The 13,898-nt window shown below is 41.8% G+C and overlaps 1 protein-coding gene across 3 annotated transcripts in view; it reads right to left on the bottom strand.

Annotated features, from left to right (window-relative positions):
• Positions 1–3,938: 3,938 nt before the first annotated feature.
• cadm4 (cell adhesion molecule 4) overlaps positions 3,939–13,898 on the bottom strand; it is a 186,683-nt gene continuing 176,723 nt past the window's right edge. For 2 of the 3 annotated variants that reach the window (XM_017467795.3, XM_017467786.3), the window contains exons 7-9: positions 10,181–10,255; positions 7,821–7,949; positions 3,939–4,198 (exon numbers count right to left, since the gene is read on the bottom strand). In XM_017467795.3, coding sequence (XP_017323284.1) covers positions 4,089–4,198; positions 7,821–7,949; positions 10,181–10,255 — 314 coding nt within the window. In that variant the 3' untranslated portion in view covers positions 3,939–4,088. The remainder of the gene's footprint in view (positions 4,199–7,820; positions 7,950–10,180; positions 10,256–13,898) is intronic. The other variant, XM_017467803.3, reaches the window with a different exon arrangement.

Genomic DNA, 13,898 nt, shown 5'->3' with positions numbered 1-13,898 from the left:
CTTAGTGAAAAGTAGGATCTTTGACATATTGACATGAATTTCAGCGTTTCTTACTATTGGGTATGTCCCCTTTTTTGCCTTAATGATGCAGTGTGCACTCGAGCTGCCACAGACTCCACACGTTTGCGCAAAACCCGATGATCCATTTTAGATTAAATCCATCGGCATGAACACCTGCTTTAATAAAAGAGGTTAGACATAAGGAAAATCTGACCGTTTGTACAAAGCAGATAAAATGGCATCACAAATTTGCTTATATTTAAAAAAGGGACCAAGAAGTAGTGCAAAATCTCAAATATTAAGATGTTGAATGTTTCCTTTTTTCTTTAAATATTTAAAAATTCTAAAAATGTCTGTTTATTTCCCATTTTAAATAAATTAAAAAACATTCCCAGATATCCAATGTGGTATCAGACTTTTGGACCTCAATGTATGTGCAAAAGAGAGACATATTTCAGTTCAGGAAAGTTAGAAGAGAATTTCACCATGTGAATGGTGAAAACCTTAGACAGTCCTGATTGAGCTCACAAACAATGCTGAACAGGCTTCAGGGTCCCTGTGTGTAGAAATAGTTTTTGATCCCTTCCTGAATTGCAGGCCCTCTCTCTCGTCAACATAATGCTTCACCTGCTTGGTCATGTGCTGCTCGTGGTTTATGATCACACTGAAAAGAAACCTTGCACCATATGCCCTTTTCCACACAAGTCACTGATGAGTGGATTGAAAGCCTTCGCTGAGCCTATGCACATGGAGAAATGGCTTTGATTGCTGCTTGACAATCACTCTTTATGACAGGTCTCTGCTGTGCTTCTGCATTGACTGAGGACAAACACATCGATCAGCAATCCAGAGACCTCCACCGGCTTTGTAAATCCACCAGCAATAAACATTCACCAAGTGTGCTCTGTCAAAAGCTTGAATTGATTGCATGGAAATAATGGTGGTATAATGGACTATCTTTCCATAGATACCCCGCTCTCTCTCTCTCTCTCTCTTCCCCATCATCTTTATGATTCATCGCTTCAGCTCTTCTATATTCATTTTTTCATCTTCATTCATTTTATCTTTCTTTGTAAGGCTGCCTCACTCGATTTAAATGCCCCCCACCACCATTCGTCCCCTCCTCTCTTTTATAGCCCCCATAAATGCATCGATCTCTCAAGCTCTTTTCATGTCCTCTGCCCCCCCCCTTCCCCCTCATTCACATTCTTTCTTTAAACCAAGACCAAAAAAAAACAGTAAACAATTCTTTGACAAGAGAATTTTGGAGTATGTTTTATTTTGTCGTGCTCTGTAACTTTTCCTCTATAAAGAAACACGGTTAGCTATATCAACAATGATGTGAAGACTATTAAAAATCATGAGTAAAAGACAAGAAGGAAGGACTCGGACGATTCGGCACGTAGACGATGAGAGAAGAAGCAAGAAAGAGAAACAAAAAGGATAAAAGAGCGTCGGAAAAGCGGAAAGACAAAAGTTTCTAGAGTCGCAACAAAATCATGAGAAGTTTATACAATTTAAAACATTTACAATTATATTAACAATAACAACAATCATAGTCAAAATAATAATGAATATAAAACAAAGTATCTTTCAAAGACAAATGAAATATATATCATTTTTTTCTCGTTTTTCTCAATTTTTTTTTTTTAAAGATCGCGCAACAATGTTTTGTTTCTATTCTTCTAAGCTAATGTTTCTGTGTTAGTATAATAGCATCGCTTGGTAATGCGCTCAAAAGTAAACCTTCCTGCTCACTTCTTAAAAGTATGGAAGCCCTAAGCGACCATGCAGTATTCATTTTTTTTCTTTGTTGTTTTCACGTGATCTTGACATAATTTTCTCACGATCTCTACATAACCAAGAGCTGTTTTCAAAAGATGTAATCTTATCCCGAGAAAATCTCGCGCTTTGTGAATGGGACTGGTGTTACATGCATGTTGGCATCATCCATCCATCCATCCATCTTCTATACCGCTTATCCTTCACTTCAGGGTCACGGGGAAACCTGGAGCCTATCCCAGGAATCATCGGGCACAAGCCGGGGTACACCCTGAACAGGGTGCCAATCCATCGCAGGGTACAATCACATACACATTCACACACCCATTCATACACTTTGGAAATGCCATTCAGCCTACCATGCATGTCTTTGGACTGGGGGAGGAAATCGGAGTACCTGGAGGAAACCCCTTCAGCACGGGGAGAACAAGAAAACTCCACACACACACAGGGCCACGGTGGGAATCGAACCCCCGACCCTGGAGATGTGAGGCGAACGTGCTAACCATTAAGATGTTGGCATCATAAATGTCATAATTGCCCGCTGTAGACATGGACTTTATCTCCACATTAAGAGAAAAGGGTGTCCCCTTCACTCCTTCACCTAAGACACTAATGTGAAACTCGTCAATCCTGCAGGGATGACGTATTTTTGTAGGCCAACCCGGACGTTAGCATCACGCTGGTTCCTTCCACAAAAAAAATCCAATAGGATTTTTCCACTGCCTTTTGGATTATTGCAGAAAATAAACTCTGTGACCAATAAAAGTTTATGATTCTTACATGTTTTGTTCATCAAGAAAACCTTCACAAATGAACACGCCTTTTATGAATTTTGAAGCCTAAATACACTCGCCAGAAATAAAAAGCTAATGTTATAGGATATAAACGAACTACACCACCACTACGCTTCTGATAACTCTTCCAATCTTTATTATAAAACACTGAAATTGGAAAATATTATAAATGGATAAATCTACAAGTTGGAACGTTTGAGTTGGAATAGTTTGCGAGCAAATGAGTATAAACACAACTCATCTACTATAGTAGATGAGTTCTCCTGTATGGCGTGATGACGTTTAATGTCCTCGACAACCTCTATTGTCCCATTTAGCGACATGTAAAAGCTTTTTAAAAGATCCCGAGTGAGGTATTAGTGATGTATTTTATGTTGTTGTATAAAACGTGAACATATCTTGAGCTTGTGTTAACCACAGCCTTATTTCAGTAATTTAACCAAAAACCCATTTGAAAAACCCATTGACTTCAGGACGATGGATGTCGAGTACACAGAAAAATTACGTCGAGATTACGAGAAAATAAGAAAGAAAAAAAAGAATAATGCATGGCCGCTTAGGGCTTCCGCATAAAGGATTAATTTAATTTACTGATTTTTTTTTTATACAAATAATGACTTAAGAGATATGTTTCATTGTATCACTGTGTGCCTGTTTGTGTTTGCTGCATGTTTGTGTGTGTATCTGTGTGTGTCTATACATATAAAGAGGTCAATAGCATTTACACATATTCTGACTATTATTTTACTACACTTTCCTCCTTTAAGCCTCGGCTTCTTCCGCAGGTTCCAAATAACACTTCATAGTAATTATGCTGCCTTGTGTCTCATCGGACTTGTGTAACAAATGCTTAATTATTAACAAAAACAGGGGGGAGAGGGCAGAAAGTAGGAGCAGAAGAGATCTGGAGAAGGTGAGAGAGGATCAAAGAGAAGAGCTGTCCCTCAGGAGGGATATTGACTTGATAAGAGGCAATTCGCTCTGTGTGTGTGTGTGTGTGTGTGTGTGTGTGTGTGTGTGTGTGTGTGTGTGTGTGGATTACTAAACACCTGATAATGGAATAGGAAAGAGGTCCAGTACCAGGTGAATACCCAGTGTAAATACTACTATATGAGGGGAGCGTGAGGTACACGATGCTGTAATCGGCCAGCTGTTATAGTTCATGTGCTCTATTTATATTTGCATGAGCAAAGTCAATAGGCTGTAAGTCGTTGTTGCTCGGCTAGTTCGTGAGTTATGGCTATTCGGTTCTGCCTCCTACTTACTGCTTAATAGAAAGTGTGTGTGGGTGTGTAGGGCCGGCGCTTTTTCTGTTTCTGATTTCTCCCTCAATCTTAATTATGCCTATTCTTTTCTCTCTCTCTCTCTCTCTCTCTCTCTCTCTCTCTCTCTCTCTCTCTCTCCCTTTTACATGGCACTGCTGTAGTGGTTTACCATCAGGTGTATATGTCTGTGTGAGTGTGTGTGTGTATTTGTGATGTGCGCTCCGTGGCCATCCTCCAGGAGCTGTTACAGTAGATACTCTTTCTTGCCTTGACTAGTATCATTTCCATTGAGAAATGCTTCCTGCACCTCCCCGTGTTCATCAAGGCCACTTGCCTCATGCGTGAGGTACGAGCCTGGAGAGAGAGAGAGAGAGAGAGAGAGAGAGAGAGAGAGAGAGAGAGAGAGAGAGAGAGAGAGAGAGAGAGAAAGAGAGAGAGAGAGAAGGCAATTACTTCACATATTTATCATTTTCATCCTTACATTTGGTACACAGATGCACCATTCAAAGTGAAATTAGCTTTAAATAGATTGGATTTGTCATCCCTGCTGTAAAGTCTGTATAATGCACACCACAGACCGTGGATGTGAAAGTGTCATTGGTGTTACAGTTTGATATTACCACAGAATGATGATAAATGATGTCTAAAAATATTACAGATATTACAGTATTAATCAGTCATTTAAAAACACAGACACACACACACACAGGTGATGCAAATGAAAGGTAATATTTATTACAATATCTATCTATTTAAAAACAACAGTCTCTTGCATGTACTGTCTAAACCACAAACAATTTTTTCAGAATGACTTTCCCTCAAAAGCTCTCTCGTCTGCAGGATTTTTCACATTACCGTTATAGGCTGAAAAAGAAACTGTGTAGTGCTGCTTAGGTAAAAATAGATCATTGTTTCTTTTAAGGTCACCCATGCCTTGTTCCTGTGTGCGTGTGACAGCCGTAAAATTATGAACAAGGTAGGAGAGGCAGCAGAGGTAGCAACGTTATGTGTTTACAGCAGTAGAGGATTACACAGCCAGTGGGTTTTTCAGAAACAGAGGTTGCTGCATTGTGATTTTTGTGGACGTCCAGACGGAGGGGACCGTGACATCTTTGGAGTGAAGAACCGTCTCTCAAAATGCGTTCTTGGGCGAGCTCATGTCTTTGTGAACTCGTTCTACGTCATCATCCACAGCTGAAGTTCCAATTCCAATACTCAAGAAAGCAAGTACTGGAGATGCATGAAATGACCCGGATGTGTTTTTGATATGGAGGATGCATCGGATCCAGACCTGAGCTCACTGAACCCGCTTGAAGTCCCAGAAGTCATTACGGCAAAACATTAGCGGATGGTGGAAACCTGAACCATACCTGTAGTTTTAACAGCTTTTTAATGACAATAATCTAAATAAATCAAAATATGCATCTAAAAAATATACATATACATATATATGAGGCTGCTATATGAAGTCGAATTTATCCCTCAGAAGTATTTTAATTAAACTATGCTATCTTTTATCCTGAGGTAACGGTAAACTGGTTAGCTTAGTTTTTAGTTACCGTGAGGTCGCAGTTGCAAACAGAGAGCTTACTACATTAAAACATGCTTAATTTACTTTTGGTTAATCAGCCAGTTAACAATAAATCTTTTAACCAGCTGAAACACATTACTCAGGGAGCACTGACGAGATGAGGACCTGGTCCTGCTACTAGAAATGTACTGGGACGGTCCACTGCGAAAACAGGAAGATCGCAGCACATCTTAATCCTCGCAAAGATGCATTCTATGTCCTCCTGTCCTCCTGTCCTCCTGTCCTCCTGAGTTTGTTCTTTCGAGGTAGCCCAGCAAGACCGATCTTCACGAGGACTCAATAACGTTCTCCACGTTCTTAGAATTGAGAAAAGGCCAGGAACTTGATTGAGTTAAAAAAAAAAAAATGGAGTGGGCAGATTGTAAGAGATAGAAATTTCAGCAAAAAGTCAGTAGGTAACAGCGTAATATAGGGACATGGTTGAAAACACGCTGCCATCAAGTTCCTCAAATAACACTTGCACGAAGCCGCTCAGGATGTTCAGACTGGATCGGAATCTGGCATTGGTCAATACTCAGAGATTTGACATTTGTATTACGGAAATGAGAAAATCGGATCCGTTCACCTATAATCCTTATTGTACTAATACAGATCCACTACTGCAACACTGATCACACTCAAGACAGATTAGCAACTCATCCTGATTAAAATGCCGAGTGCCTGTTTTCCATTCCGTTTTCCATAAAAAAATTCAAACTCAGATTTAATTGTCAATTTGGCTCATTGCCGACCCAGCCACAAATCACAAAAATAAACCGCTTCTCATTACAGTCTGGCAAGGGAAAATGTTCAGCAGCCTGTAATATGGCTTCTTCATCACCTGACAGCTTTAGCTGATTGACCTGCAGAGCCTAACTTCAGATCCTCCTTGCTCCGGGCCTATTACTGTGATAAGTCTATTACTGCGAGTAGGACACAAAAGCGGAAACTAATTACTCACAAATTAATCTGATTGAAAAATCATCACCGTCACCATTTCAGGGCCAGTTAGCAATCCAACACTGTACTTCCTTTCCACTCACATCGTTACGAGCCGTCGGTTTTGCCTCGCAACCTGAATCCACGCTTCCAAAGATGGCTTAATTAAAAACAATCGATCTTGCGTGGTCGCCTTTTCCTGGCCACATACTGTAATAAAAGGCTGACGAGCTCATTAAAATGGACATGTTAAAAATGGCCCCCCCAAAAAAAACCCTTTTTATTTCCTGTTTAAAAGACGTGCCACAGACAGGAGGGGTCTGATTTATCACTAACACTTGATTACATCAGACAGGCCAAGGTTACAAAAATGATGATAACGACTTGCTCTGACTCTCTGCTGATAGGTGGATAGACTGCCTCTGAGCTTGACTGACAGGTGGGCTGTACAAATCTGGGGAGGAAGTGTGGTGTACCAGGTGTTATCTTCCTTGGCACTGAGGCATGATTGAAGGTGCTAGCAGCTCTTAGGTGAAGGCTGCGAGGGTGTAATGTATTTCATTACACACAAGGACTGATCTAGTGGACTAAAAGGCCTATAAAACACTCTTGAAGCCGTCTTCAAACTGTGAATTGTGATACTGTCACTCCTCCAGTATAGAGGTTGTAAGTGGAGGTTGTTTTCGGGTTTTCCTTCACAGCGCTCACAAGGTTTCTCCCGTCGGCTGTTGTTGTTTTCCTTGGCCGACCCATTCGGTGTCTGTTGATCAGTACACCAGTGGTGCCTCTCTTTTACAGGACATTCCAAATTGTTCTACTGGCTATGCATAATGTTTGTTTTTCTCTTTTCTCAGCTTCAAAATGGCTTGCTTTTCTCCCATAGACAGCTCTACAATCTTCATGTTGGCTTATCCTTTTTAACAATAAATGCAGTCTTCACAGGCGAAACTGAAGGCTGCTTAAACAATCAGACAAACAGGACAAAAAAACACCTTTCCGGTCATATGTTCCAATAGTTTTGCTTGCTACAAATCAGGTGGTCTAATACAAAATGTCGTTTAACACGTCTAACCTATAAATACCAGGAAATAAAAGCTGAAATTTGAAACTCTCTTCTCATAATTCAACTTTTGATCTCAAACCCAAATGTCTTCACTATACAGCAAAAACAACAAGTTAATTGGCCACACCAATAATTCCAATAGAATTAATTTATTATTCAGTTTTTTCAGGAACTATTTCTCCGAGTAGTTTTATTAAAGCACACTCAATTGTATGATGTCACTTCCTTCCTTTGAAAATAATTCTAATCATAATCAGTGAAAACTATGTAGTATAATGCTTGACGTCTTCCCTTATTTAGGCAGCTCTGCAATTTTAAGTTATAGTAGTTAAAATAGATTATTTTGTAAGATTTTGTAAAACACTTTGTTTTGCATACAGACTTCATAATTCAGGCAGGCTTACCTTTCTGTCGGACCGAGCACCAGATGGTTACGATGAGCACGCAGATGATGGTGAAGACGAGTACAGCCAGCACACCCCCTATGACTGGATACGGTACGGCACTATGAGTCTCCACTACTGCTCCGGGGTCTGCCACACACCAACACACACACACACACACACACACACACACACACACACACACACACATTCTAACTGTGAGTCTAGTAATAGGATGCCTAACTGCTTCTGGAGAAGCGTGGTCCAGTTAATCAAGACCTTCAATAACAGCTGAGTATAAAAGTCTAGTGGTAGGAACAGACTTGGACACCCCAGGCCTACCAATAGCCTTATAGAGACACAGTGAGTGACAGGGACATAGTGAAGGAGCGAGACAAAAAGGGCTAATGCTGTGCAATCTGCGCATCTGCAAGCCAAAAAGGTTTCCTTCGATCCCGCTTCCATATGAGACCAGACAACACTGATAAATATTTAAAGACGTTTTAAATAGGCTAAAGGCCATAGAGTGGCAGCAGTAAAGAAAAGAGGCAGAGATAGAAATGTTTAATCCTGGGTTTAATAAAGGCTCGATAGTGAAGGACGTGCAGCTGGTGGTGAAGGAACTGGAATGACAGAGGGAGAAAAAGCGAGAGGAGACGAGACAGTGATAAATATGAAAAACGGCAAAGACGGAGGGAAGACAATGAGGAAAAGCAGACAATTGCTCATGCAAGAAGGATGTGAGATGTGAGCAGGTGGGAGAGGGGAGAGAGAGAGAGAGAGAGAGAGAGAGAGAGAGAGAGAGAGAGGGAGAGAGAGACAGAGAGAATGAGACAGAGAGAAAGGCAGGGGATGTGAAGTGAGATTTCATTAGAAGAGTGATGAGCAATATTTCATAAGGGATGAAAAATTAAGCAGACCCTCCTATGAGGGTCAGGCCAGTCCAGCTCAGGTACTGACAGACTTCACTCACTCACACACACACACACACACACACACACACACACACACACACACACACACACACACACACACACACATTCTCTCACAGACAGCAGCTACACACACTTTTTTTCATTTAGGCAAAACAATGCCCTGCTTCCTACATCTTCCTCTCTTCGCTGAACAAAAAGGAGAGTCTGACTATAGAAGAAAATGTAAGGTGAAAAAAGGTAACGCAATGAGGCAGACAGAGAAAGGGAGTGAAGTGACCTTATATAGGTCAGATGGCAGAACATCCGTGTGTATACCTCCTTGTGTTTCTTTTAAACCAAAAGCCATTCCCACTGAAATGTGGTTTAGGATCAGGTCGGCTTAAAGTGCCCAAGAAAGCGTGTGTGCAGTGTGTGTGTGTGTGTGTTTTATGCATTATGATCATTCTGAGAGAGAGAGAGAGAGAGAGAGAGAGAGAGAGAGAGAGTGTTTTTTATGCATTATGATCATTCTGAGAGAGAGACAGAGAGAGAGAGAGTGAGAGTGCATGTGTTTGTGTGTGTGTGTGTGTGTGTGTGTGTGTGTGTGTGTGTGTGTGTGTGTGTGTGTGTGTGTGTGAACGCGTGCAACCAGGGCAGTCAGTCAGAGCCATAAACACGACTCTAACCTGACTGAAGGGCAATCTAACTGACACACCGCTGGTAATGTTAAGTCAGTCTCGTTTAAAAGAACTGCCCTCCCAGGACCTCCTTCCCCTTCTCTCACCTTCCGTTTCCTCCCACAGACACACACACACACACGCACACTCAGAAAGAGGGAGGTAGAGAGAGAGAAACAGCAGCTGACTAGACATTACAGACGTGTGCAGTGAAGACAATAGTGTGTGTGTGTGTGTGTTATTAAACAGAATGAACAGCTCATATGTGAAGACATGCTGATATCTCATGGGGGGGAAGAGAAGGGAAGGGAAGAGAAGAAAATGGGAGAGAAGAGAAGAGCAGAGAAGAGAAGAGAAGAAAATGGAAGATAAGAGATAAACAGAAGAGAAGAGAAGAGAAGAGAAGAGAAGGCTATAGAAGAGAAGGGGTTGGAAGATAAGAAAAGGGGAGACAAGAGAAGGGGAAAGAAGAGAAGAAAAGGATAGAGAAGAAAATGATAGAGAAGAGAAGGGGAGAGAAGAAAAAGGGAGACAAGAGAAGAAAAGGGGAGAGAAGAGAAGAGAAGAAAAGGATATAGAGAAGAGAAGGGGAGAGAAGAAATTGGGAGAGAAGAGAAGAGCAGAGAAGAGAAGAGAGGAAAATGGGAGAGAAGAGAAGAAAAGGGGAGAGAAGAGAGGAAAAGTAGAGAGAAGAGAGGAAAAGGAGAGAGAAGAGAACGGAAGGGCAGAAAAGAAGAGGGAAGGGAAAAGGCTAGCAAGGAGGAGGAGGAGGAAGAGGAGGATGGGTTACCTGCTGGTGTCCATGGAAGGGAGGATGAGGAGGTGACGGGATGGGAGGTGGGGCTGACAAACACAGACACATTCTCTATGAGGGAATAACACGGTTATGAGTTAGACAGAAAACTAGCGTACAACCAGGAATTGCACATATATCCTGAGAGTGTGCACTTGTCTGAGTGTATAGTCTAGAACAAACAGCACACAGCCAGATAGACAGATGTGTATGTGTATGTGTATGTGTGTGTGTGTGTGTGTGTGTGTGTGTGTGTGTGTGTGTGTGTGTGTGTGTGTGTGTGTGTGTGTTCTGGTGAGTGTAAACAGGGGTCTGCCATGTGGTACACTGTGGGCCTCATTCCAAACATTCAAACATTCCCATGCTGTGGCCTGTGTACACAACTTGGGTCAGTTTGAAGTTCCCAAGGGAAGGAGGCATGGGGGATTGGAATGCTGCCTCGCTCCAGCAGGGTGCAATATTGCTCTGCCTCGCTCTCATTCTACTGTTCTGTAATTTCCCATTTCCCTCCATGTTGGCCTTCTCATCCATCTCTTTCTTCTACACACCTCCGATATCAGCAAAATCTCTGTCTCTCCCTCTCTGTTCACTTCTCCTCCACCTAAGCGTGTGTGTGTGTGTGTGTGTGTGTGTGTGTGTGTGTGTGTGTGTGTGTGTGTGTGTGTGTGTGTGTGTGTGTGTGTGCACCTTGGCACCACTGTTTCAGCAGTATTATATATATATATATATATATATATATATATATATATATATATATATATATATATATATATACATATATACATATATACATATATACACACACATATATATACACACACAAATATATACACAGTATCTCACAAAAGTGAGTACACCCCTCACATTTTTGTAAATATTTGATTATATCTTTTCATGTGACAACACTGAAGAAATGACACCTTGCTACAATGTAAAGTAGTGAGTGTACAGCTTGTGTAACAGTGTAAATTTGCTGTCTCCTCAAAATAACTCAAAACACACCCATTAATGTCTAAACCACTGGCAACAAAAGTGAGTACACCCCTAAGTGAAAATGTCCAAATTGGGCCCAATTATCCATTTTCCCTCCCTGATGTCATGTGACTTGTTAGTGTTACAAGGTCTCAGGTGTGAATGGGGAGCAGGTGTGTTAAATTTGGTGTCATCGCTCTCACACTCCCTCATACTGGTCACTGGAAGTTCAACATGGCACCTCATGGCAAAGAACTCTCTGAGGATCTGAGAAAAAAAGAATTGTTGCTCTACATAAAGATGGCCTAGGCTATAAGAAGATTGGCACTGAGCTGCAGCACGGTGGCCAAGACCATACAGAGGTTTAACAGGACAGGTTCCACTCAGAACAGGCCTTGCCATTGTTGACCAAAGAAGTTGAGTGCATGTGCTCAGCGTCACATCCAGAGGTGGTCTTTGGGAAATAGATGTATGAGTGCTGCCAGCATTGCTGCAGAGGTTGAAGGGGTTGGGGGTCAGCCTGTCAGTGCCCAGACCATACACCGCACACTGCATCAAATTGGTCTGCATGGCTGTCGTCCCAGAAGGAAGCTTCTTCTAAAGATAATGCACAAGAAAGCCCGCAAACAGTTTGCTGAAGACGAGCAGACTAAGGACATGGATTACTGGAACCATGTCCTGTGGTCTGATGAGACCAAGATAAACTTATTTGGTTCAGATGGTGTCAAGCATGTGTGGCGGCAACCAGGTGAGGAGTACAAAGACAAGTGTGTCTTGCCTACAGTCAAGCATGGTGGTGGGAGTGTCATGGTCTGAGGCTGCATGACTGCTGCCGGCACTGGGGAGCTACAGTTCATTGAGGGAACCATGAATGCCAACATGTACTGTGACATACTGAAGAAGAGCATGATCAGTATGCAGTATTACAGCATGATAACGACCCCAAACACACCTCCAAGATGACCATTGCCTTGAAAATGAAGCTGAGGGTGAACATAACCCTATTGAGCATCTGTGGGGCATCCTCAAACGGAAGGTGGATGAGCACAAGGTCTCTAACATCCACCAGCTCCGTAATGTCGTCATGGAGGAGTGGAAGATGACTCCAGTGGCAACCTGTGAAGCTCTGGTGAACTCCATGCCCAAGAGGGTTAAGGCAGTGCTGGAAAATAATAGTGGCCACAAAAAATATTGACACTTTGGGCCCAATTTGGACATTTTCATATACTTCATATACCAATACCAATATACCAATTTGGTATACTCACTTTTGTTGCCAGCGGTTTAGACATTAATGGCTGTGTGTTGAGTTATTTTGAGGGGACAGCAAATTTACACTGTTACACAAGCTGTACACTAACTACTTTACATTGTAGCAAAGTGTAATTTCTTCAGTGTTGTCACATGTAAAGATATAATCAAATATTTACAAAAATGTGAGGGGCGTACTCACTTTTGTGAGATACTGTATTATTTAAGTTCAAGTCTGGGATTTTATTAATGACTCATTTGAGGCATTCAGCTCAGCCTTGAGGCTTTCCCAGACATTATTTTATTTTAAATATTAAAAATGCTTCATTGCTAAATGTTGTTTATCCATCACACCCCACAGATACTCGATCGGATTGAGATCTGGGGAATTTGGAGTCCAAGTCAACACCTTGAACTCTTTGTCATGTTCCTCAAACCATTCTTGAACAATTATTGCAGTGTGGCAGGATGCATTATCCTGCTGAAAGAGACCACTGACATTAGGGAACACTGTTGCCATGAAGGGGTGTACTTGGTCTGCAACAATGTTTAGGTGGGTGGAACGTGTCAAAGTGACATCTACATGTATGCCAGGACCCAAAGTTTCCCAGCAGAACATTGTGCATTACACTGCCCCTGCCGGCTTGCCTTCTTCCCAGAGTACATATTGATACCAACTCTTCCTCAGGTAAGCAACGCACACGCACCCAGCTGTCCACATGATGTAAAAGAAAACGATTCATCAAATCAGGCCACCTTCATCCACTGTTCCATGGTCCAGTTCTAATACCCATTGTAGGTGCATTGTAAGCCACTGTTTGTTCTTCCTTGGACAACTTTTGGTAGGTAATATCACAGTTTGGCCCTTGTCAAAGGTGCCCAGATCCTTACGCTTGCCCAGTATTCCTGCTTCCAACACATCAACTTCGAGAATTGACTGTTCACTTGCTGCCCAATATATCCCCCCCTTCCCCCCTTGACAGATGCCACTGTAATTAGATAAGCAATGCTATTCACGTCACATGTCAATGGTTTTAATGTTATGGCTGATCGGTGTATGTTGTAGTGTTCATGTTTACGTGTGCATGTGGATGGGTTTGTCTGTGTTGGTGTATAAATGTTTGGAACTTGTTTGTGTTATTGGGTATGCATATGTACATATGCATGTGCACATGTGTGTATGCACTTCTGGACTTGTTTATAAAAATTACCCCATTCAAAAGTTTACATACCCATGATTCTTAATACTGTGTGTCGTTACCTGGATGATCCACAACTGTGTTTATGTTTTGTGATAGTTGATCATGAGTCCTTTGTTTGTGAGCAGTTAAACTGCCCACTGTTCTTCAGAAAAATCCTCCAGGTCATGCACATTCTTTGCTTTTCCAGCATCTTCTGTATATTTGACCCCTTTACAACAGCGACTATATGATCTTGAGCTTTCTATTTTCACACTGAGGACAACTGAGGGACTCGTCCACAACTATTACAA

This window comes from Ictalurus punctatus, chromosome 1 (assembly GCF_001660625.3).
Source record: "Ictalurus punctatus breed USDA103 chromosome 1, Coco_2.0, whole genome shotgun sequence".
Classification (NCBI taxonomy): domain Eukaryota; kingdom Metazoa; phylum Chordata; class Actinopteri; order Siluriformes; family Ictaluridae; genus Ictalurus; species Ictalurus punctatus.
The sequence above is the reverse complement of the archived record's forward strand: the minus strand, read 5'-3'. Positions and strand labels throughout refer to the sequence as shown.